This window comes from Loxodonta africana, chromosome 22 (genome assembly GCF_030014295.1).
Source record: "Loxodonta africana isolate mLoxAfr1 chromosome 22, mLoxAfr1.hap2, whole genome shotgun sequence".
Taxonomy (NCBI): Eukaryota; Metazoa; Chordata; class Mammalia; order Proboscidea; family Elephantidae; genus Loxodonta; species Loxodonta africana.
In genome coordinates this window covers 2,755,577-2,782,025 of record NC_087363.1, presented here as the reverse complement: position 1 = coordinate 2,782,025, position 26,449 = coordinate 2,755,577, and the positions used below count along the sequence as shown (strand labels likewise).

The window sequence follows — 26,449 nt, the reverse complement described above, 5'->3', positions numbered from 1 at the left end:
GCTTTGATTTTTACCAAGATTGAGAACTACAGAACTTGTTTTGTCTTTCCCTGGATTAGTGACTTAACTGCTTTGAAACTTGGTCTTCATGTGAAAAATGAAGTACCAATATCTGCCCTACCTTATTCTGAGTTATGAGAATTTAAAGAAGGGTCTACACTCACACTTATATATGTATATATGTTTCATGCGTTACGTGTCTTATCTACTTGCTTTGAAAAATACATTCAAATATAACTGAGCAATAACATTGTTGGAAAATTCCTTTTGAAGAACATATTTTCAGTTCTGTTGACTCATTTTTGTGTCTACTATCCCTGGCCATTTAGAATCTTGAGTGGAATATGCTTTAAAACGAATCTATTTTGACAACCTATCATCTATGCCTCTAATGGTCAAGATGTGAGCTTCACTGATGTTCATGACATAACAAATGGCTGGATAATGCTTGTCTTAGTTATCTAGTGCTGCTATGACAGAGTTACCATACATGGATGTCTTTAACAAACAGAAATGGATTTTATCACAGTTTAGGGGGCCAGAAGTTTGAATTCAAGGTGCTGGCCCTAGAAGAAGGTTTTCTCTCTCAGTCAGCTAGAAGGAAGGTCCTTGTCCCTTTGCACTTCTGCTCCTGGGTGATCATGTGGCTTGGCATCTTTCTTCCCCATCTCTGCTTCTAGCTTTCTTGTTTAATCTTGTTTATTTATATCTCAAAAAAATTGACTCAAGACACAATCAACACTAATTCTGTCTCATTCACATAACAAAGACAACACATGCCCAAATGGGATGGTAACCACAGGAATAGAAGTTAGGATTTACAACACATATTTTGGTAGGACACAATTCAATCCACAGCTAAACTTTTGGTTGGCATAACAGAGGGAAATTACTCTTTATCGTTCTTTTGAACTTATCCCCTTAGCTTCAACATAGAATATTGCACTTCTCTACTTACAAGTTTGACTTGCACATAACTTCTAATATTCCAATAACTTAAGTATTGTTTTTACTCATATATATCATTCTTTATCCTGAATTCCCCAGAATATTTCTTCTAAAAACTTTATTTGGAGAGCACTGATAAAGTAAGGCATTATGCAACACATATTAGAAGAGAAGAAACCATATACAGAGAGAAAAGCACAGATTTTTTTCAAGGATAGATTGAGCAGTGAAGAACTCAAAATTATGTAAGAAATAAGCTATAAGTTTAAGTGGAGAGATCCACATTCCAAACCATGTTCTATCAGATGCAAACATTCAAAATTTAGAACTGAGAGATGTGTTAGCACAGTGATCAATACGTAGAGTCTGAAGCCACGTTGCCTAGATTGAAACCTTGCCCCATTCTTCATAAGAGGTGTGACACTTAACAAGTTCCTTGATATCTCTGTGATTTACTTCCTTCATCTGTAAAACAGAAATAATAAAATAATATACTCTTTAAGGTTGCTATGAAGATTAAATAATTTGACACTTATTTAAGTTATTAGATGCAAGTACTCAGTACCCAAAATAAAAGTAGTTATTTTCATTACGAATATCACTACTGGATTTACAAGAGATATTCTTAATTTTTCAAAAACATTAATTTAAATTTTTTATCTACCCATAATAAAGCTGTACCACTGTATTAAAATATTAAGTTCCTCTGTTGAGTGGCTGAAATCATATCAGCACTGTGGATGACAATAGTTTTCTTATAATGATCAGAAGCTAGGATTGTGAGTTCTAAATATCTTTAATAAATAAAAAGAGAAAAATGAATCAAAATTATGTAATAGCATCAATACAATGGGCCCACAATGAGAGGAAAGTAGAAACAAAATATGGATCTTGGTAGTGAACAATCTGGGATAAAAAGCAAAGGAATGAGGACATTTAGATAAGAAAAAATTAAATCAAAGGTTTCATGGTGATGATAAGGCACATGCTATCAGGAAAATAGATCGATATGAACCCTCTAGTTTAGTCAGACTCAAAAGCTGTGGTAGAAAAGTTGGAAAAGTAAGTTACCCTCATAGCTGAAGGCCATAAAAGCCAGGTTATAAAGTTCTGATTATTTTCTATTGGCAAAGTAGAAAATCTGAAGGCATAAAAATCTTAACAACACCTTCTATTAATATTTATTAGGCACCTATTTTTTTTTTTTAATAACAAAAAGCACTCCGAGTTGTTTAATGGAATTTAGCTTTTTTCTTTTTTTAACTGAATTTAGTCCACTTGGACTTTGAGCTTTGCTGTAACAAAGTGCCTATCTTCAAGATCCCAGAGTCCTACTGAAGACTTGCTTTCTGTTCCCTGCACTTAGAAACTCAGTCAAAAGAGTTCAAGTGGATTCACTCTAAATGGCCAAACGAAACCCATTGCCATGGAGTTCATTCAGACTTATGACGATCCCATGTGTTACAGAGTAGAACTGCTCCCTGGGCTTTTCTTGGCTGTGATCTTCACAGAAGCAATTCACCAGGGCTTTCTTCCATGGTGTTGCTGGGTGGGTTTAAACTGCCAACCTTTAGGTTACGAGACAAGATCAAAACCTATGCACCACCCAGGGACTGGATTCGCTGTAGCCTCAACAAAATAAAGACTGGCTCCTCAGTTATCCCGAATATGACTCATCAGTGGCTCAGACTTGTCCCTTCCTTTCTTAAAGAAGGGTCAAAAATGCTAACTCTCAACTCATCTCTGTGGGAGGCAAAAAACACATAGGGAGCAGAGAGAGATGAATTATAATCTTGTCTATGCCGTTAAAATGTCACTTGACCTTGGTCAAGTAAGTTTATGTCTAAGCATGAATATCATTATTTCCACTAAGGGGGCTCAAGAAAATAATTTTCCTGACAACTTTAACACAAGAATCTTTTCACGCATAAGTCTCACACAATTAAATGAAATAAAAACAGTATATATTGGCTACACTTGTGTAAGTTTTTATTGTGAGAAAGATTAACTCACGTGGAACAAACATGCAGCCTGGGATTTAATAAAGTGGATAGTTCTGGAATTCTTTAAGCGGATTCTCACAGGCTTTTATTGAGATGAGCTCTCTATGTCTCTAAACAGGGAAAAAAGGTCTTAAATTCAGCTATCCCCTCCCCTCCTCATTCTTTCTCTCCTTTCCCTCTTTTTATCTTCTTGTCATCCCTTAAAAGACAAAGTGGGCATTCAAAAGACTGTGATGAGTCATAAATATAATAAAAAGTTTACTATGATTTTATAATCTAATGGCTGGGATGCTCATCATGGCTTTCAAGCCCTCCAACTCTGTGACAGAATCTTGCTTTTCACTTTTCTTCCCAGGACTTCTGCCAATGTATGCTCCAGCCAAGCCTGACACTTGTTGTTCCTTATTAATATACTCAGGCCATCTCATTCCAATTTTTTTACATCTGACAGCAGCTGAACACCCCCTCCTCTGCTACAACCTAAACTTTCCATTTCTACCTGTGGAGAGAGTACCCAGTTCAAATGTCACCTTCTCAAAGAAGCCTATCTGGATTCCCCCTAGTCATTCTCTTGCTGGTGGCCTTCCACAGCCCAAAACTAAATGCTTATTGAATCATGCAGTCCCTGATTATATTCTTCTCTCGTTTTTGCTTTAACATCTTTTGTTCATTGATTTTAAAATATCTTGTGAGTTAAGTAAGGCAAGTTGGCTTTGTTCTATTTTGTGCACTTTGTGTTAAGCTGGGAGGCAGAGTTCAGAAGAGAGCAGTTAGAGTAAATCCAGGACCAAAACCAAAGTCTTTGGTCTGCATGGTATTCTTTTTCTAACACTTCACCCCACATCGCCATGCAAAACATCAAACTCCAGCCATCCAGATAGAGCCAACACAAAGCCCAGAAACCATAAACAGGTAAAGAAGAAAGTTGCTGGCGTGTTCATGGATGGAAATTCCAGGGTGCATGAAACAAAGAGATCAGTAAGTTATGTCTGTATTTGAAAAATAATACTGAGGAGGGGGTAGTGAGGAGATAATGGAAAGAGTCAGATCAAAAGGGGAAAAGTAAGTCATTGTGAATAAGAGAAGGAAGAAGGAACAGGGTGGGATGAGACAGGGAAAAATCAGTAAGGCAAGCAAGGGTGAGCAAAGAACCATGTTAGGGATTAAATAGTCTATCCCAGGATTTTATTAAAGAGATTTCTTCTCCCTTTTCCATGCCTCATGTTATCTTTTTCTCCAACTCCAGAAGTAGGTGTGGTTTTGGTCCATAAGAACGGGTGACAGTGGGCTCTAAACACCTAACATTTGTATTCACTCATGCATTCCCATGCTTTTCCCAAACTTAAACCTTGCAAATAGTCTGAAGATAGGCTATTCTGTCAGGTTGGTCTTGGTGCCTGGGAAGAATTTTTTTCACCCCCCCCCTTTTTTTTTTTTATCAGAATTAGCCTCAGAGGCAGGGATGCACCAAGCAAAAGCCAGTAGAAGCTGAGGGCCACTGACACATGAGAACCTTCTCATCACTGTGGGAAATATGTTCCTGGAACTTCAAGTTTCTCAAAATAACCAGATGATGGTAACTGTCCTAAAAAATGGGGCAGTGTTGGAAAATCATACAGAAACAGCCCGGAAATGTGAGGCAAGAAAAGGAGATATTTCACTAGGGCTTGAAAAACCTACCTTTTTTCTTTTAAGCAAAAAGATAACATTCAATGGAGAGCTCATAGTCTTCTCTTTTTCAATTTTGATCTACTTCGAAAATTAACCATTGCAGTGCATTGCAACATGCAAATTTTACTTGAGATAGGTCCACTCTGGCTTTCTGTTGAAGGAGCTATCAGAAGAGAAGATGCCCCACAGGTAGCCAACTCTTCCTAGAAGGCCTGAATTAGACTCTACAAAAGGGTCTGTAATGCTAGAAGGAGAAAATTTTTTTAAGTTTCTTATTTCTACCCTTAAAATTTTCTAACACAAAAAATATTCTCATTATTCTATGGTAGAAATTTTCTAACGTCAGTTCTACTAGCCTCAAAACACTCCCTGACAAAACACATGAATTAAGCATGTCTTATTCCTTCAGAAATTTATAGGGTTTTCATAAAAGTTCACAAATGCCCAGAACTGCATTTCAGCCTCCAGAGGCCAGGGACTACATTCCTCCCCATCCAAGCTAAAGGATTGGCTCAATGAGCTCCTTAGCACAGTTAGCCCAGCAGCACGGCAAACCATAAAAAAAAGAAAAAAAAAATTTTTTTTCTTTTTTTTTAGGGACAATTAATCCCAGACAAGGTTGTCAGCAGCCAGATTTTGTCCTCAGAGCCCTCCTCTCTGCTTCATTCTTCCTAAGGTACACCTCCAATTTCAGTTACCGAGTGTTCATGTGGCCACATCTCTGCCCCACTTCACCCACACACCCTGCTGTAAGGAACAAGCACACTTTCAAACTCACATTGATATGTAGACCACTAAAAGTTACCAAAGAAGGTTACCAAAGACCTTCTCTTTTAAGTAAAATCTTTTCAAATGGTAGGCAAATCTCAAGTAGGTGTGATGTAATTGAATTCTCTGACTCCATTGCTTATGTTTATGTGACTTCAGACAAGTTTATTAACTTCTCTTACTTTCCTAATATGGAAAACATTACTGTTAACTATAATAATTATTATTAACCCTAATAATATTAGTAAAATATATAACAGAAATTTATTTTCTATAACTTCTAAAACATTTTTGAGTTGGTAAAAAAAGGAAAATGACAGAAGGATTTAAATTTACAAGTAACACAAGACAAATTAACTAAAATAAATTTTATTTAAAGATTACTTTAGCATTGATTTTCTGAAAAGAAAAAAACACACCAACTTGAATATGATACTGAAGGAAGTGAGGGGCAAGCCACACAAATATTTGCGGGAAGAATAATTAGGACAGTGGGAGCAACCTGCGCAACCTTTCCTAGGCAGGAGCATGGCTAGTGTCATGCAAAACATTGGCAGGAATAGTGGTTTATATGTCACAATGGGAAAAAAGAATTAAAAGAGTTGGGCACCAGCAGAAGTAAGATGGAAATAATGGAGATGTGGTTGGAGATTGTTGTTGCTGTATGTCCTCGAGATCTGATAAACAGAAGCCAGCTGCAGGATCCGGAACCAATAAAAGCCCAAAAGCCTTGCCAGAATATCCATTCTGTGCTCGTCACACGCACAAGAAAACTACCCGTCCTGTGATTGACCACTCACACCAGATCCTATCATGCAGGTGATCACATAACATCAAATCTCATCATGGAAGTGATCACATCATCACTCAACTATCAAATCACTAAGAATCATGCCCCGGCCAAGTTCGCACACAACCTTAACCATCATAGTTGGCGAGGAGAGTTAGAATGAAAAACGGAGGGTAGGGTGCTGTAAAGGAGTCCTGGTTGTACAGTGGTTAAGCACTTGGCTGCTAATCAAATGTCAGCAGTTCAAACTCACCAGCCATTCCACAGGATAAAGATGTAGAAGTCTGTTTCTGCAAAAATTTACACCCTTTGAAACCCTGTGGGGTAGTTCTAATCTGTCCTATAAGGTCTCTATGAGTCGAAATCAACGCCAAAGAATTTTTTTTTTTTTAAGATGGTGTAGAACTCAAACCAAACCCATTGTTGTTGAGTCAATTCCAACTCATAATGACCCTACAGGGAAGAGTAGAACTGGCCCATAGAGTTTCCAAGGAGCACCTGGAGGATTCGAACTGCTGACCCTTTGGTTAGCCCAAAAACCCACTGCCATTGTTAGCAGCCATAGCAAAATAGTCTCATTAAAAAAAAAAAAAAAAAAAACTGGTAATCACTAGTCTGAGTAATATTCACACAATTTTTACTAATCCTGGGAATGCATAAAAACCATGGACTTCTTATTGGGTTTTAAGAAATAGCATTATCCATTATAATGTGAACTCTAAAGGTAGGGGTTTTTATTTTATTACTGCTACCTAGGATTAATGGGGAGTTCATGCTTCTGTGAATCCACTCTCTCCTTCCTCTGCAGTAATAGGTGATACCTAGGTGCATGATCACCCAGGAAGACCTCACTTTCCCCAGCCCCCTTTGCAGCTAGGTGCAGCTCTGTGACTAAGTTCCTGTTAATTGGACGTAAACAGAAGAAATATGTGTAACTTCCAGCCTGAAATAGCAAATTTTATCTGTGTACTCCTCAAGCTTATTTTCCCTTCTTGATACCTAAAACCGGGGGGGGGGCGGTGGTTTTACTGCTATAGATGATAGTGCTGTAGGGTAATTCTTCTCAGACTATAATGTACATATGAATCAACTAGGGTAAAAATTTAAATTACGATTCACTGGGTCTGTGTTTTACCGACTCTGCAAATGCATTCGAATGTGTGGATCATAACAACTTTTGGATAACATGGTGAAGAATAAGAATTCCAAAACACTTAATTTGCATGTGAAGAACCTGTACATAGACCAAGTGGCAGTCCTTTGAACAGAACAAGGGGAATCTTTGTGGTTTCAGGGAAGTTGTGCATCCGTATCGTATCCATTCTCCACACTTATTCAATCTGTATGCTGAGTAAATAATCCAAGAAGCCAGACTATACAAAGAAAAATGCAGCACCAGGATTGGAGGAAGACTCTTTAACAACCTGCAATATGCAGATGACACAACCTTGCTTGCTGAAAACAAAGAGAACTTGAAGCACTAACTGATGAAACTCAAAGACCACAGCAACTAGTATGGATTACACCTCAACATCAAGAAAACAAAAATCCTCAGAACTAGAACAATAAATGACATCATGATAAATGGAGAAAATATTAGAGTTGTCAAGGATTTCATTTTACTTGGATCTACAATCAACACTCATGGAAACAGCAGTCAAGAAATCAAGTGATGTATTTTATTGGACAAATCTGCTGCAAAAGAAATCTTTAAAGTGTTAAAAAGCAAAGATGTCACTTTAAGGACTAAGGCACGCCTGGCCCAAACCATGGTGTTTTCAATAGTCTCATGTGCATGTGAAAGCTGGACAATGACTAAGGAAGACTGAAGAAGAATTTACGGCTTTGAATTATGGTGTTGACAAAGAATATTGAATATACCAAGGACTGCTGGAAGAAAGAACAAATCTGTCTTGGAAGGAGTACAACCAGAATGCTCCTTAGGAGCGAGGATGGTGAGGTTTCGTCTCGTTTACTTTGGACATGTTATTAGGAGGGACCAATCCATGGAGAAGGACATCATGCTTTACAAAGTAGAGGGTCAAAAAAAAAGAGGAAGACACTCAATGAGATGAGTTAGCACAGTGGCTGCAACAATCGGCTCAAACATAACAAAAATTGTGAGGATGACACAGGACCAAGCAGTGTTACGGTCAGTTCTATATAGTGTCACTATGAGTTGGATCCAACTCGATACCACCTAACAACTAATAACAAGGTCTGTAGTTGGTCCAGAATTCTGCATTTCTAATATGCTCCCAGGTGATGCCAATGATGCTTGCAGGTGGATCACAATTTGAACATAAAAGTTCTAGGAGATGACCGAGCAACTGCTTGGAAGTAACCTGGGTCTTGTAATGAAAAAGAGAAGAGGTACTGCCCTTCCATCCAGGGCCATTTACATGGGACTGTTCTATCAAGATGAATAAAATTCCTATATGTTAACCCACTGTATCACTGGGTTTCTCTTTTTATAGATACTTAGCCTTTCTCTAAGAATTATAAAGCTCAAAATATTATCCACAAGAAAGATGCAGCAAAAAGGCAAGGTATAAGATAAACACAAAAATTAGTTGGGTTCCTCTATACTAACAAAGAGAACTCTGAAAGGAAAACAATACCATTTACAATAGGGCCCTGTTGTGGACTGAATTGTGTTCCCCAAAATTATGTGTTATAAATCCAAGTCTCTATGCCTGTGTTTATAATTTCATATGGGAATGGATTGTTCTTGTTATGCTAATTAGACAGGATTAGGGTAGGGTGCAGAGATATAAAAGAGATTAAACAATCAAGCAAGAGAAGCAGAGATGGGGGAAGTGAGATGCCTAGCCACATGAAGATTGCCCAGGAGATAAGCTCAGAAGAGACAAGAATTTTCCTCCAGAGCTGACAGAGAAAGAAAGCTTTTCCCTAGAGCCAGCACCCTGAATTCAGACTTCTAGTCTCCTAAAGCATGAGAAAATAAATTTCTGTTTGTTAACGCCACCCACCTTTGGTATTTCTGTTGTAGCAACTCTAGATAACTAAAACAAAATTTGGTATCGGTGTGCGATATTTGGTAACTAGAAGTGCAGGTGTTGCTGTAACAAATACCTACAACGAGGAAGTGGCTTTGGAATTGCATAATGGGTGGAGGCTGGGAGAGTTTTAAGGTGTTTTTAATAGTAAAAAAAAAAAAAAAAAAAAAATTTTTTTTTAATAGTAAAAGCCTATATTGCCTTGAAAAGACTGTTGGTAGTATTAGGGACCTCAAAAGAAATTCAGGTGAGAGCTCAGGAGGAAGTGAGGAGAACTATAGAGAAAGCTTCTATCATCTAAGAGAATACATATGGCTCCAGCAGAAGAATGTTGCTAGAAATGTGAACGTTAGGTGTGCTTCTGGTGAGACATTAAAAGAAAACGATGAACATGTGATTGGACAGTGGACGAAGGGTGATACTTTTTATGCAGTGGCAAAGAACTTGTCTGAATTATGTCCAAATGTTTGGTGGAAGGTAGAACTTGTAAGTAATGAACTTGGATATCTGCTGATGAGATTTCTAAGCAAGCCAAGTGGTTCTTCTTGCTGCTTATAGTAGAATGCAATAGAAAGGACATGGACTTAAAAATGAACTATGTAAAATGAAAACAAAACTTAAAGATTTGGAAAATTCTGTTGTACAAACTAAGGAACATGTCCTAGATTGTTCACCAAGCACATGGCTACACAATCTTTTTTTGAAGAGATTAGGTCTGTTACTGATGGATCTGACCAACTACCACAGCAGAAAACACATTATCTTAGACTGAAAGGGACAAAGAAAGACAAAAGGAAGGAACATTGTCTGCCACTTGGAATTCTACAGGCAGGAAACAAGCTAAAGTAACCACAACTGTTGTCCTCCAAGAAAAGAAAAGGACCATCCCTAGAGCAGCTCAGAGACCTGCAGAACTGCTGGAAAGACCACAGGAAGCAGAGCCTTCTTAGTTTCAAAGGTTGGACCCAAGGTCTCCTGGATCTTAAAGTGTGGGGTCACAACCTCTTAGATTTCAAAGAGCCAAATCTTTGCTAGCTCAGTTCCAGTGTATGGGGCTGCTATTAAGGTGTACCAGGGGGATGGGGCCACTACTCAAAGCTGTGGGAATGCGATCACCATGCTCAAGGGGTAGAAGAATGGAGCCTGCCAGAGTCAAGGGGTGGGGGTCACCATTCAGATGCACTAGGAAAATGGAGCTGCCAAAAACCAAGGGAGTACAGTTGCCATCCCAGTTGGCTTGGAAGGCAGAGCTGAAATCCAGGGCGTAGGGTACTCCAACCAGAATACAGACGGTGTGCCAACACCTAGAGTCTGGAGGGTGGGCCATTACCCAGATGGTCTCAGAATCCAGAGGATTATTTTAAAGGTTTGAGAAAACTAAAAAAAAAGAGCTGATGTAATTAATTTTGCTGGGATTTGGACTTGCTTGGTGCCCTTTATCCATTCTTTCCCTTCTATTTATCCTAGTTTAGTGGAAATGTATAACTTTTGTCACTCCAACATTCTATTTTGGAAGCAGATAACCAGTATTCTAGATTTCACAGGTTTGCAGATGAAGATGACTTTGCCCCAGGATGGAATATGCCTAACATCTCACACATATTTGAATTAGATGATTCAGAAAATAAGATTTTAAACTTGGAGGTGATTTGAAACTTATGGCATGATGTGATAGACTGAATTTGTTTTGCATGTGGCAAGGACATGAATTTTTGGAGGCCAAAGGGTGGAATGTTATGGATTGAATTGTGTACCCAGAAAATATGTGGGTTTTTTTTTTTTTTTTTTTGGTTATAATTCCATTTGAGAATGAGTTGTCTTTGTTATGTTAATGATACAGGGTTAGTGTAGGGTATGTCTTGAGTCAATCTCTTTAGAGATACAAAAAAGATTAAACAAGAAAGCAAGAGAAGTAGAGATGGGGGAAATGAAATGCCAAGCCACATGAATATTGCCCAGGAACAGAAGCTCAAAAGAGACAAGATCCTCCTCCAGAGCTCACAGAGAGAAAAAGCCTTCCCCTGGAACCAGCACCCTGAATTTGGACTTCTAGCTTCCTAAAATGTGAGGAAATAATTTTGTTTGTTAAAGACACGCACACTTATGGCATTTCTGTTACGGCTGCACTAGATGACTAAGACACCCCCGAAATACCTAGGAATAAAAGGGGGCATAAAAGGCTTATACAAGGAAAAGTATAAAACACTACTTCAAGAAACCAAAAGAGAATTACATAGATGGAAAAACATCCCATGTTTATGGATTGGAAGACTTAACATTGTGAAAATGTCAAGAGTACCCAAAGTGACCTATAGATATAATGCAACCCTGATCCAAATTGCAACATTTTTTAATGAAGTGAAAATAATTAATCCTCAACTTTATGTGTAAAGGAAAGGGGCCCTGAATGGCTAAAGCAATATTGAATAAGAAAAGCAAAGTAGGAGGCCTCACATTTCCCAATCTCAAAAGTTACTATACAACCATAGTAATCAAACAACCTGGTACTGGTTCAATGACAGACACACAGATTAATGAAATGGAATTGAGAACCCAGAAGTAAATCTATCCAACTACAGGCAGTTGAGCTTCAACAAAGAAACAGTCTCTTTAACAAACGACATTGAGAAAACCGGTCAGCCATTTATACAAAAATGAAACAGAATCCATACCTCACACCATGCACAAAAACTAACTCAAAATGGACCAAAGACTAAATGTTAAAGGTAAAATTATAAAGATCACAGAAGATAATTTAGGAACAAAACTAGGGAACTTAATATTTGGTATAAATAGCCTATCAAACACAACTAAAAATGCATGAACAGAAGATAATTTAGGTAACAGAGACATCCTAAAAATTAAGTACTTATGCTCATCAAAAGACAAAAATTAAAAAGAGAACCTACAGACTGGGAAAAATTCTTTCTCAACAACATATCTGACAAGGGTCTAATCTTTAAAATATATAGAAAACTTCAATAACTCAACCACAAAATGACAAGCAATGCAATCAAAAAATGGTCAAAGGACGTGAACAGACACTTCAGATAAGAGAATGGACGTTCAGATAGCCAAAAAATACATGAAAAGATGCTCACATCATTAGCCGTTGTGCTGTCGTTAGGTGCTGTTGAGTCGGTTCCAGCTCATAGCAACCCTATGTATAACAGAACAAAACACTGCCTGGCCCTGCACCAACCTCATGTTGATATTAGCCATTACAGAGAAGTAAATCAAAAGTACAATGAGATACCTGACATCCCTGCAAAAATGGCAATGATGAAAAAGACAGAAAACAACAAATTCTGGTGAGGTTGGGGAGATTAGGCCTCTTATACATTGCTGTTGGGACTGTAAATGGTACAACCACTGTGGAAAACAGTATTGTGCTTCCCCAAAAAGTTAGAAATAGAAATACCTTATAATTCAGCAACTCTACTCCTAGGTATATACCCAAGAGATATAACAGCAATGACACAAATAGACATATGCACATCACTGTTCATTGCAGCATTATTCACCGTACCGAAAAGATGGAAACAACCTAAGAGCCCATCAACAGATGCATGGATAAACAAATTGTTGTACATACACACAATGGAATACTACCTACACAAGTATAAAGAATAATGTGTCAGCAAAACATAACATGGATGAATCTAGAGGACGTTAAGCTGAGTGAAATAATTCAATCACAAAAGGACAAATATTGCATGATTCCATTATAATAAAAAGACAAGAATAGGTATACACACAGAAAGAAACATTCTTTGACGGTTACCAGGGATGGGAGAGGGAAGGATACAGAATCACTTTCTAGATAGTCCAAACGAAAACCATTGCCATCAAGTCGATTCTGACTCATAGTGACTCTATAAAGCAGAGTAGAACTACTCCCTAGGGCTTCTAAGGAGAAGCTGGTGGATTCAAACTGCTGATATTTTGGTTAGCAGACAAGCTCTTAACCACTCTGCTACTGGGGCTCCTCCTCTAGATAGTAGACATTTGTTATTTTTGTGGATGGGGAAAGCAATACCAATATTGTTGAAATCTGCACAACCTGATGAAGGTAAATGAAAATACTGAGAAATACACAAGAAAAAGGGAAAACTTCAGTAAATGCTATAACAAACAAGTGTCTTAGTCATCTAATGCTGCTATAACAGAAATACCACAAGTGGATGGCTTTAACAAAGAGAAATTTATTCTCTCACAGTCCGGTAGGCTACAAGTCCAAATTCAGGGCATCAGCTCTAGGGGAAGCCTTTCTTTCTCTGTTGGCTCTGGAAGAAGGTTCTTGTCATCAGTCTTCTCTTGGTCTGGGAGCATCTCAGTGCTGGAATCTCAGGTCCAAAGGATGCACTCTGCTCCCAGTACTGTTTTCGTGGTGGTATGAGGTTCCCTGTCTCTCTACTCACTTCTCTCTTTTATATCTCAGAAGAGATTGGCTTAAGACAGTATCTAATCTTATGGACCTAATCAATAGAACCACTGTTAATCCATCTTATTACATCATAGTGATGGAATTTACAACACATAGGGAAATCATATCAGATGATTAAATGGTAGACAATCATACAAGGGAATCATGACTTAGCAAAGTTGACAGATATTTTTTAGGGGACATAATTCAATTCATGACACGTAGGTAGATATATATGCATATATGTATATGGGAAGGCATATGTGGATGTATGCACATGCATGTATAGGTGTGTCTGCAGGCCTATGTATATCCATGTTTGTGTGTGCTGCATATATATCCATATACATAATAAAGCACATGGGTGCACAATTACAGAGACTTCCTAGACATGACATATTCTAAAAACTCCCAGGATTAGTTTACTGTGTTAAAAAGCTTAGAATGATAAGTCACGAGAGATAACACAGTCAATTCGCTTAACATAGTTCATAAAGTTAATGTTCTACACTCTAGTTTGATAAGTGGAATCTGGGGGATTAAAAGCTTGCAAGTGCCCATCTAAGATACAACTCTACTCATCTGCAACAAAAAAGAACGAAGGAAAACAAAGACTCAGAGACGAAACTAATCCACAGGACTAACAGCCCAAATGAACCACCGTCTCTTCTAACCTGAGACCAGAACTAGATGGGCCCAGCTATGACTACTGACCATCCTGACTTGGGACACAATAGAAGGTCCCAGATAGAATGGGAGAAAAAGGTAAAACAAAACTCAGATTTCTGGAAAAAAAAAAAAAAGTCACACCTACTGAACCAATAGAGACTAGACAAACCACTGAGTCTCTGACCCTAAGATATCCTTTAAATTGGCACAGAAGCCACTCCTGGAGCTCACTTTTCAGCCAAATAATAGATTGACTTATAAAACAAACAATATCACCCATGAGTAACGTGTCACTTAAACAATCAACTGTATGAGACAAAATGGTCAACATTTACCCGAAAGCAAAGATGAGAATTCAAGGAGGGGAAAGGAAGCTAGACCAATGGAAACAGAACACACAGAATGGAAATAATGAGAATGCTGACAAGTTGTGAGAATTGTAAACAAAGTCATGGAAAATCTGTAAAATGTTATCAGGAGGAATCAGTCCCTGGAAAAGGACCTGAAGCAGAGGTCCATCAAAAAAAGGAAGACCCTCAAAGAGATGCATTGACAAAGAGGCTGCAACAATGGCCTTAAACCCAGCAGTGATTGTGAGGATGGCACAGGGCAGGGCAGTTTTTCCTTTTGTTTTACAAGAAGTCCCGATGAGTTGGAACCTACTACAAGGCATCTAATAACAGCAACAATTGTTAATGATCTTGAATATCCTTTCATATGTTTGTTGACTGCTTGGATGTCCTCTTTAGTGAGTATTCTGTTCATGTCCTTTGCCCATTGTGTGATTGGGCTGTTTGTCTTTTTGTTGCTGAGTTGTTGCAGTTTTCTATAGAATTTAGAGATCAGGTCCTTATTGGATAAGTCATTTCCAAAGAATTTTTCCCAGTCTGTAGATTATCTATTTATTCTTTTAATAAAGTCTTTTTGTGAGCATACGTTTTTAATTTTTATGAGGTCCCAATTTTCTATTTCATCTTCTATTTGTGCATGTATTATGTTTGTTATCCTATTTTTACAAAAGATTAGGTCCCATAGTTTTCTTCCAAGGATTTTATGGTTTTAGGTTTAATATTTAGTTCTTTGATTCATTTTGAGTTAATTTTTGTGTGTGGCGTGTTTAATTTTTCTACAGGTGGGTATCCAGTTCTGCTAGCACCATTTATTAAAGAGACTGTTTCTGCCCTGCTGAATGGACTTTGACTCCTTGTCAAAAATCAGTTGTTCATAGATGGGTGGGTTTAACTCTGAGTTCTCAATTCTGTTCCAGTGGTCTATGTATCTATTGCTGAACAAATGCCAGCCCGTTTTGATTAGAGCGGCTGCATAGTACATTTTGATATCAGGGAGTGTAAGGCCTCCTGTTTTGTTCCTTTTCTTCAATATTGCTTTGGCTATTCAGGGTTTCTTTCCTTTCCATATGAAGTCAGTCATTAGTTCTTCCATTTTAGTAAAGAATGTTGTCGAGGTTTGTAACAGGATTGTATTTTATCTCTACATTGCTTTAGATACAATTGACATTTTCACTATATGGTCTTCCATTCCATGAGCACAGGGTACCCTTCCATTTTTCTAGGTCTCTTTTAGTCTCTTGTGGTAATGTTTTATCGCTTTCATTGGATAAGTCTTTTATGTCCCTGGTTAGGTTAATTCCTAGGTATTTTATTTATTTAGGGCTAATGGTCTTGTTTTCTTGATTTCTTTTTTGGAGTAGTCTTTGTTAGTGTAGAGGAACCCAACTGATTTTTGTGTTTTAATCTTAAAACTTGCAACATTGCTAAATTCTTCTACTAGTTCCTGCAGTTTTCTTGTGTAATCTTTAGGGCTTTCTATGAGACTAGTTTTTTTTGTTTTTGTTTTTGGTAATGGCACATACGGCACCAAATACGGATGTAGTAAGCAAAGCACAACCAAAGTAAAATATGAGTGAGCGTACATGGATAAGTATAGTCATATTGGTACACAGGCAGTTACACAGTACCACCAGGACTCGTGTATTTCCAAGCAGGGAATCTCATCTCATTTCCATAGATATCTTCTCTCTTTGGATGAATTATTATAACATTGACCCTTTTTCTCTATATGTCAGTTGCTATGTTTTTTTATTATATATGATCTCATCCATGACATGTTCATTGTTACAATAGAACCCTCACAATTTTATAAAATTGTCACCAATTTAATAAAAAATGTGGGCAGTGTCCATTGACTAAAGTTTCAACAAAAAATGTATATAGAACTAAATTTTATGGATGAATAATGATTAACATGATGAACAAAAAAATGATATTACAGCACACAGGAAAAAATTATGGCTCAATACAGTTAATATTTCTTACAACTGGAATTGTCTTTATTTGAATATAAGTTCATGAGTTGCTCACTGTATGTGCTCAAGAGGGAAGTAAAAGGATGTTCTTTTTTATTTTTTTAAGGATTTTACAAAAGGGAGCCAAGCACCAATAGGGGCTTAATTAGCTTATATGTATGCTCCTATGAGATTCTCATGGTGACCTTACCCTACTGACTGTTGAGCCAGAAAAGACCAGATTCAGTAGTGCCAAAACTTATTTGCCAACAAAATAAATCAGCCCGAAATCACGGACAAATTATCAAACTTGGGTGAAAAACATGGAGGAAAGAAGCTCAAACCAGAATGTACAAAAGAGTGAGCACAACACGATCTGGCTCACATACTGCAAGAGAACAAGGATTATAACCCCAGAGAACACAAGTGGGGAGTGGGCTTGCACTGCCACAAATATTAACGTACTTGATGTTCTGTTACTTTATGTGACATTGGCTCAAAAAAAATGGGTCTGTGCTCATTCTACCAATGTCCTCAGACATACCTCTGGGAGATACTGCTATTGTCCACATCAGGATAAGAATACTTTTTCTTCTCATTCAATCCAATTTTATTTAAATTGTAACAGAATTAACAAGTAGAATCTTCTGTTCTTTGTCACCTCAAGTCATAGCTTGTCCCACCATAACTTTCTCATGGCATTTTTAATGTCTGTGTTCCTCAGAGTATAAATCAGAGGGTTGAGCAAGGGTGTCTCAATAGTGTAAAACACAGCCACCATCTTGTCCACTGGAAATGTGATTGGAGGGCGAGTATATGTGAATATACACGGAACAAAGAATAAGATGACAGCGCTAATGTGGGAAGTGCAGGTAGAGAGGGCTTCCTTTCTTCCTTCTGCACTCTTGTTACTCAGAGAGCGTAAGATGAAAATATACGAGATGATCAGGGTTATAAAACTCACCATGCATATGGCTCCACTATTAAACACTATGAGTAGATTTATGACATAAGTATCCATGCAGACAAGTTTCAACAAAGGCTGTACATCACAGAAATAGTGGTCAATAACATTGGGGCCACAAAACAGTAATTTCAAAACCATGAAAATCTGTACTAATGAATGGATGTGAGATCCCACCCAAGCCAGATTCAAAAATTCATCACAGACGCACTGGCTCATGATGGTTGTGTACCGCAGGGGTTTGCAAATGGCCACATAGCGATCAAAGGCCATAAGTATGAGCACGGAGATCTCCATGCACTCAAAAGAATGGGCGGCAAAAATCTGAGTCATGCACTCATTGTAGGAGATGACTTCCTTCTTAGATACAGCATCTATAATCAACCTGGGAGCTGTGGTTGTTGAGTAGCAGGCATCAGCAAAGGACAAGTAGAAAAGGAAGAAGTACATGGGGCCTCCTAACATCCGACTGTATCTGATGGTCATCACAATAAGTAAGTTTGCCAACAGAGTTGCAAGGTAGAGAAACAAGAAGACCACAAACACTATTTTCTCCTTCAGAACATCCTGTGTTAACCCAGACAGAATGAACTCAGTAACACTGCTGTTCAGCTCCATGGTTACAGTTGACCTGAAATGATGCACTGAGAAATGGTTTCTATGCAAAGAGAAGGGTGTAGGTGGTGATTTGGCAATAGCAGCAGACTCGGAGTCTAAACTATAACTGTATAATTCTAGTTCCATTCTGGCTCCGTGATAGAAATCTCACCTTCAGAGTGGAAGACCTGGTTGTTTCCCAGCTGATGCACGGCATGTGCAGCCACAAACCCATCCATCGATGGAGGCTTGCTTGTTTCAATGCTGCTGAATGGTCTCAGCTGAGCTTCCAGACTAAGATGGAGCAGAAGGGAAGGCCTGGCAAACTACTCTGGAATATCAGTGAATGAAAACCCTGCGGATCATTATGGTGCGATCCCATGTTGTGCATGAGGTCACTGTAAGTCACAGATGACTTGATGGCAGCTAACAACGACATAATCGGTTAGGATTTTTTTTTTTCTTTTTTTATGCTGATGTCCATGGTTTAACCACAGGCATTGACTAAATGTCTTCCTTGTGGGTCTAAGACATTTTGGGGGGAGAAAAAAAAAAAAAACCACAGGCAATTTTGCTCTCTGACAAATTCTGAGAACTGCTTATTTTCCTTTATGACCTTGAACGAGTCACTTTAATACCTTGAAACTTTTTCTTCATATAAAACTTAGATTGTAGTAGAATCTTGGTAAGTGTATGTAAGAATCCCTTGGAGCCCTGTTGGTGTGGTTGAGAGCTCAGCTGCTAACCAAAAGATCGGCAGTTCAAATCCATCAGCTGCTCCTTGGAAATCCTATGGAATGATTCTGCTCTGTCCTACAGGTTCACTAAGAGTCAGAATTGACTTGATAACATTTCTTTCTTTTTCCTTGTTTTTGCTTAAAAAGCCCTTGTAGTGCAGTGGTTAAATTCTAGGTTGGTAACTGAAAAGTTGGCAGCTGGAACCCACCAGCCCTCCTGTGAGGGAGAGATGTGGCAGCCCGCTTCCCTAAAGATAACAGCCTTGGAAACCCTATGGAGCAGTTCTACTCAGTCCTGTAGGGCTGCTACGGGTAGGAATCGATTTGATGGCAAGTTTTTTTTTTTTTTTTTGGAGGGGGGGTATGAAAGCATATATGGAATATATGTGTGTAACTCAATATTTGAAAAACATTATTCCTATATAATTCAAACATTAAATTGGAGATTTCCTATTGAGAAAAAAAATTTTTCCTTAATTTGGACACGAGTTTAAACCAGTTATTCCTGACTTCTTCAGTATCTGAGTTGGGTTATGTGTTTTCATTTACATTGGCCTAAATGGTATGTTAGCCACTTTTTATGCCTCTGGACCTCATTTTTAAGGTCTTAGTCAGGTTCTATTGGACTTAGTGTCAAGGTGGGTTCCTTTTGAAATGCATACAGCTCAGCTGACTGGAGTGGAGCCTCTTCTTTGTATAGGTTGAGCCTTCTATTAGATGATGTTTCCTAGATAAGTTACATTTGCAAAGGTTTGCCTTTTTTTCCTTTATTTCTGTGACATAAGGCTTGCAAACATCACTATGGTTTTCCTGTGTGACAGTTAGGGAGCCCTGCTAGGTTAGTTTTGGTTTTTCTGTGTCATATTTGGAAAACCAAAGGCTTTCCATGTAACCTAATAGAAAGACGTCAGTCATAAATTATCTGCCGAGTTTTCAGTGGCATACTGTCATGTCACAGACTGGTGGCACCAAAATGCCACTGACCTGATTGGTGGATTGTATTGTCAGATCATATTTCTCAAAATCCATATTACCAACCATAAAGTTAAACACACTCAATTAGTAAGCATGCTTTCCAATACTGAAAACACATGCCATCAAAAAACATTTTTTTTTAATAAAAATTTGGTAATGAAAGGGTTAAGAAGAAATGATATCTCCAACTTCGACTCTTGATTTTGCCTTCCTTGTCAGTCAGGACACACGGGATGTTTAAATAAATCATCGAGGCTGGTAGTATCGAGCAGAATTACTGTATATGTGAAATCACCCATTACTCACGTTAGATACATAGTATTTACATGGATGCAACCGGATATACCACTTCTTGTATTTCTAAAAGCTAAATGATGTCTTCACTCAATGTGATTCTACCACTATCTTACAAAACTTTTGTTTTCTGCCAAGTTTTGTTTCTCTTAAAACATAATTTAAAAAATATATTTCATCATTTCACCATGCAGATATCTTCCCCCATGTTGTACTCTATTTTTTGCATAGACATGTACGTATCTATAGAATTGTAAACATTCTCTGATATTTTAAATATTCTGGTTTTCTTTTGGAATTGTTAAAACCTTTTTCCTATATAAAGATTATCTATAATGTATTCATTTACTTTAGGAGTTGTAAATTAACATATACAGGAAATTCATAATATGTTTTCAAAATTTTTTTTAATCATTTAATTTGTTTTCAAATGTTCACCCTCATAAAAGATTTTTGAATGAACCCCTTCCCATGGTATAGTCTTTTCTTTATTATTAGTCATTTCAGATAGTAAATTTCAAGATTATTGAGGCAAAAGCTATGATTATCTTCATACTTATTGGTAACTACTGTCAAATAGCCTTCCTTTTTTTTGTATCAAGGTTTATTAGAAATATTTTAATTATACAGGGAATATATTTATGTAATAAAATATCCAACCTTTAAAATAAATTACAGGATTAAAAAAATTATCCTTCTAAAATTCATAAATTCCCAATCCCATGTTACAGAGGTAACTAATAGTTCCTTACATATTTTTCCAACTTTTCAGAGTTATACATGTACATATTTTGTTTATATATCCTTTTTGATGTAAAAATCGGATTTTTTTTCCACTTGTTTCTAAAATTACAGGAATATGAAACAGATTTCTAATGAATATCAAACTTGGATCATTATCATATTTGCTTGATGAGTAAAAGTAAAACTATGATATACATTTCCTTGATTACTGGTGATAGTATAATTTTTGTACATGTTTTACTTATATTTCATCTTTCTGATTTACATATTTTTGTCCATTAGTTTTTTAAATATCTTTAAATTTGAGCTCTTTCCCTTTTTTCATGTTTATGTCCATCAGTCAACAATTTGGAGAGTTGTGTCTTTATCCTGTCTTATATTATTTCTCTAATTTTTAATATTAATGTCAAAGGATCTAGAATTTATTTAGAATGAATTTTGAGGTACTCTTTCTTTTTCTGATTAATCATCTATTCATCAATGAATCAATAACACCTTCAACTCAGCCATCATATGTACTAAGAACCTAATCAGGTCTCTGGTAGCCATAGCAGCACATAGATATGTGTCTTCAAGCTCTTTATGATCACATTGGACGGATAACACAATTCTGAATAAGATAATTATCTGCAAAAAGTTACACGTGACTATATATGATAATACCTAATGAATTGTAGTTCCAAAAGTAGACAGAACCCTAGAGAACAAACTGAGGGTCAGTGAAGGTTCAAAAATGAGAAATGAATGGAGTTACTGATTTCAATGTATGAAACTGAAGTTTCTCACTAAATTTTATGGAACTAAAGTATTGAAAAGCTTATACTGAATTTTACCAAGTAGAATTAATGTTTCAAATTAGTAAGTGAAATTGTTCCTCTTATAAAGCTGTACAAAAAGAAATAAAACTTTGTTTTATTTATTTATTTTTTCTGTGACCCAGCTCAAATATTATCTCAGTGTGATAATACCAGTTATAAAAACAAAAAGCTTTGACCGGCAGTTTCACTTATCTCTGACAAATAAAAAAAGCAAGTGAATTAATTATTACTTTATTTTGAAACACTAAGTTCCCGACAGGGACTAAAGACAAAAGCATGTCATTTGCTGTGAGGAGAGGAACAGTTAGGCTAGCGAGTGAGTAAAAGATGATAAGGAGGGGAGAAGCATGAACTGGTTCAGGTAAGCATTGTAAGAAACTATACTCTTATTGAAACAAGAAGTTGTAAGAGGTAAGTTTGTGGGCTGATGATGGACAGCAGTGAAAGCCAGGTGATGCAATTCTATTTGATTTTGCTTTAAATGAGCAAAGAAGATTTGAAACCTGAAGATAGGCAAGCAGCACTTCACAAAGATGTATGCATTAGCTAAGATCAGCAGTCCCTTAGAGTTCTATCACTGAGCTCAGCCACTGTTTCCTAATACTCCTGAACAGTCCTAACTCCCTGATATTGGAGGAAACCACGGTAGGGGAACTTGCTATTAGCTGTTCTTTAGTATCTTTAATTTTTACTTTGCCTGTTGAAATGTTAATAGTTCAAATTATAGCTCATCCCAAATCTCTATCTCTGGCCCCAAAAGTCTTCCCTTTTCTTCCCAGACAAATAGGCATCTACCTCTATCCCCTATACTCTTATATCAGTATGTACTTTATTAGGTATGTATTGAATTGAGTGAGGTAATATTAGATTATATATTATTTTTGCATGACCTTAAATAGGTTTTCACTTTCATTATTTGACCTATGAGCTTTTTCATGAGGTAAGTTAGCCATTTATCTTGTTTTCCTTATGTACAAAGATTTATCTGTAATAGACTTTTGCCAAGTACAACCAGGCTATAAAAAGGTTTGGATGCTACTAGATAGCCTCTCTCTCCAGTGTCTAACAACAATCATATAAATCATCAAATCTCAACCATTCATGTAGACCGCATCCTAGAAAAGAGAAGTCCCAAACCAGCAGAGAATGATGTCAAATGACACCTTAAGTTTCTTTCCTGTCTCCAAAACCAACCACTGTAAATTTCATGGTGGGACAAATACCAAACTAGGTGCATAACAAATAATAGTGAAGGGAGGGAAGAGACAGAGACTGGCCGAAGTTAAAGTAAGAGAGAGGAGAGTGACAGTCAGCGAATTCCAGGGAAGGAAGAAGAGCCAGAGTATGGGATGCAGAAAGACAAATGGGAGGAGACAAACAAAGAATGTTATTGAGGGTTGTGTGACCCAAGATTTCATCACAGAGTTCAACTTTTTTCTCCCTGACCAACTATACTACCACTTGAACCTCAACCTGAGAGCAGATGCCACTGTAGGTCATGATCAAGGGTTGCCATGGGTCTTGAAAATCCTGTCTCATAAACATCACCATTGAACTTCAAATCTTTAAAAGAGGATCCCGAAGATTAGAAATTTCTGCTTAGGCTGGCTTCAATGCCATAGTGTAGTTTATTTCCTCTTGTGTAAGCAGGAAGGACTTTGATAGATAGTGTACTTGCTCTGAGGCCAGCAAAGATTTAGGAATCCTTATCCAGCTTCACCTTTCATTGGGGGGTAAAGACCGAGTGAGTATAGATTCCATCAGAGCATAGATTCCACAAGATCACTTATAAGGAGGTATTGTGAAGAAAATATTTTTACCAGACTTGAAAAACTTACCTCTTTTCTTATAAGCAGATATATGACTTCCAATTAAGTATATTTTTCATATCTTCAGCATTAATTTGCTTAGAAGATGAATCATATGAATCCCAGTTGAAACATGGAAACAGTACTTCACTGACATTTCTCAATGCTTTCTAACACAGGAGGTTATGGAGAGTGGGGAGTTTATGGAGAGAAGGAACCCTGCAAATGCAGACTTTACATTGTTGCTCCCCAGAAGAAGCAGTAGCTTAGAAAAAACAAGTGGGTCAATGACACTGGGCAGTGTGGTTTAAAAAAATAAAATATCAAATGTTCATTAATCTTGTTCTTGAAAAGGTGTTTTTGGAATAAGCTATTTCAGTACACTGAGGGAGAAATAACTCTGAGGTCAGTCCCCTTCCCACAGGTACTTTTGAGTTAAGGTTTCTCTTTTTACTGTGTTGGATATTTATTGTAATTCACACAAAATCTGCAAAAGCCTATGGCAGGCTTTCAGCCTCAGGAGCTCCAAAAAAAACATTACTCCCAGCCAAGTCCCTAAGGATGTTCCAATGTGCTACCCAGGTCAGACAGTTCAAGAGCAAAAGCAAACCTTGGGGCCAATAAGTTAAACTCCATTCTCACTTTGAATGCATTTGAGGAAACCTCAATCCCTTCTCCATAGGATTGCTTAAACCCATCTCTTCTAGAAGGATTAAAGACTTGAAGCCAGTTAAAGGCTCAGATGAGTGAAATATGTGTGGTAGACATGAATTCAGGCAAGTTTCTTAACCTATTAATTTCAGTTTCCTCTTTTGTAAGAGATATCTGGTAATAATTATTACTTATTACTTTTAACATTATTAATATTACATTCTCCTGTTTCTAACCCCATCTATGTTTTAAGATAGTTCATAAAGAAGGGAGACAGAAGGAAAAGAGAAAGGAAATATTGAATACTTGTCTTATGTGTTTTCTTTTTCTTTTTAAAGATATGATTTTCCACTCATAGGAAAGAAACCTCAATTTTTGTTTTTTTAATGTGATTGCACGTAATTAAAGATGGGACAGATTACATTGCAATATTGCTTTCTTGTTTGAGAGACCATGCTTCTACCCAGAGTTCTGACGTCAGAATGTCCTGCTAGGTGTATCAGTGCCTGCCAGGTATCCCCAATGAGGATGAAATGAGAGGTCCAAGGAGGGGCTCAGACTGAGAGATGTGAGGCAGAAAAGGAGGCATGATTTGCATTTTCACCGAAGGGCCTAGTGGCAAAAAGCAGACCCAAACTTCTTGGAGAAAATCATGCCCAACATCTGGAATTTTTTGTTATAAACAGAGGAGTATACTCTTGAGGAAGCTTTTTGGTGAGTGATTGAAAGTATATAAGCCTCAGATTTTCCATCAATTGAATGGGAACAAGAAGACCTAACTTTAAAAAGCTTCTTTAAAAACTAAAAGATATAATACATAGAAAGAAAGCACCCCTGGTTCAGAAATGTGCAAAGAAGTACTTACGTGTTTTTATTAATCCTTTCTAAACTTGTGAACTATATGAAGAAGGTGGCATCAGGATTGGAGGAAGTCTCACTAACAACCTGCAATATGCAGATAACACAATGTACCTTGCTCAAAGTGAAGAGGACTGGAAGCACTTACTGATGAAGACCAAAGACAACAACCTTCAGAATGGATTACACATCAACATAAAGAAAACAAAAATCCTCGCAACTGGACCAGTAAGAACATCATGATAAATTGTGAAAGACTGAAGTTGTCGAGCATTACATTTTACTTGGATCCACAATCAATGTCCATGGAAGCAGTAGTCAATAAATCAAACAACACATTATACTGGGTTAATCTACTACAAAAGACCTCTTTAAGGTATTAAAAAGCAAGTATGCCCCTTTGAGGACTAAGGTGCGCCTGACCCAAGCCACGGTGTTTTCAGTTGTCTTTTACACATGTGAAAGCAGTACAATGAATAAGGAAAACCAAAGAAGAGCAGATGCCTTTGTAATTATGGTGCTGGTATGGACTGTCAGAGGACTGAACAAATCTTTCTTGGAAGAAGTACAGCCAGAATGCTCATTTGAAGAAAGGTTGACTCAACTACGTCTCACATACTTTAGACAAGTTATCAGGAGGGACCAGTCCCTGGAGAAGGACATCATTCTTGGTAAAGTAGAGGGTCAATGAAAGAGAGGAAGACCATCAACAAGATGGATTGACACAGTGGCTGCAACAATGGGCTCAAGTATAACAATGATTGTTAAGGGTGGCACAGGACCTGGCAGTGTTTTGTTATGTTAGACATAGGGTTGCTATGAGTCCAAACCGACTCAATGGCACCTAACAACAATAAACATGCAGACCTCAGGCCCAGAGAAGGGAAATAACTCACCTAAGGTCACACAGTTAGTTAGTGACAGAATTGAGCATAGGATAAAATCTTTAACTACAAGTCTAAAGCTCTTTCCTTCTGATAAGGTATGTACAGTAATGCCATAAACGTTCTTGGCCTGGAAAATAACAACAGCCAAAAGTGTAGTCCATGGGTGGCATAAATGGTTAAGTGCTTCCCTACTAACTGAAAGGTTGGTGGTTTGAACTCACCCAGAAGCCTGGGAAGAAAGGCCTGTCAAAATGCTTCCAAAAGGCACCAGCTTTCAAAATCCTACGGAGTGCAATTCTACTCTGCACACATTGGGTCACCATGAGTCAGAATCAACTCAAAGGCAACTAAAAAAAAAAAAAAGTTTCAAAGGAGATCGCTGAACTGCCCAAAGGCAAGAAGTTAAGTAAAAGTTCCCTTGAGGTGCTTTCAAGATCTGAGGTGAACAGATCAGGAGTGCTCATTAAATATTCATTGTAGACTGAATGACTGGATTATTCAACTGGACTGCAGGTT

At 37.5% G+C, this 26,449-nt stretch overlaps 1 protein-coding gene across 1 annotated transcript; it reads right to left on the bottom strand.

The window, feature by feature from the left end:
• Nucleotides 1–17,267: 17,267 nt before the first annotated feature.
• LOC100676475 (olfactory receptor 4C11-like) lies at nt 17,268–18,308 on the bottom strand. Its single transcript, XM_010602147.3, has one exon. It carries the CDS (start codon nt 18,306–18,308, stop codon nt 17,268–17,270), a length of 1,041 nt encoding a protein of 346 aa, XP_010600449.2.
• Nucleotides 18,309–26,449: the final 8,141 nt, after the last annotated feature.

Bases quoted from the DNA above. Each gene is read 5' to 3' on its own strand.
- LOC100676475 (XM_010602147.3), bottom strand. From the start codon at position 18,308: ATGGAACTAGAATTATACAGTTATAGTTTAGACTCCGAGTCTGCTGCT.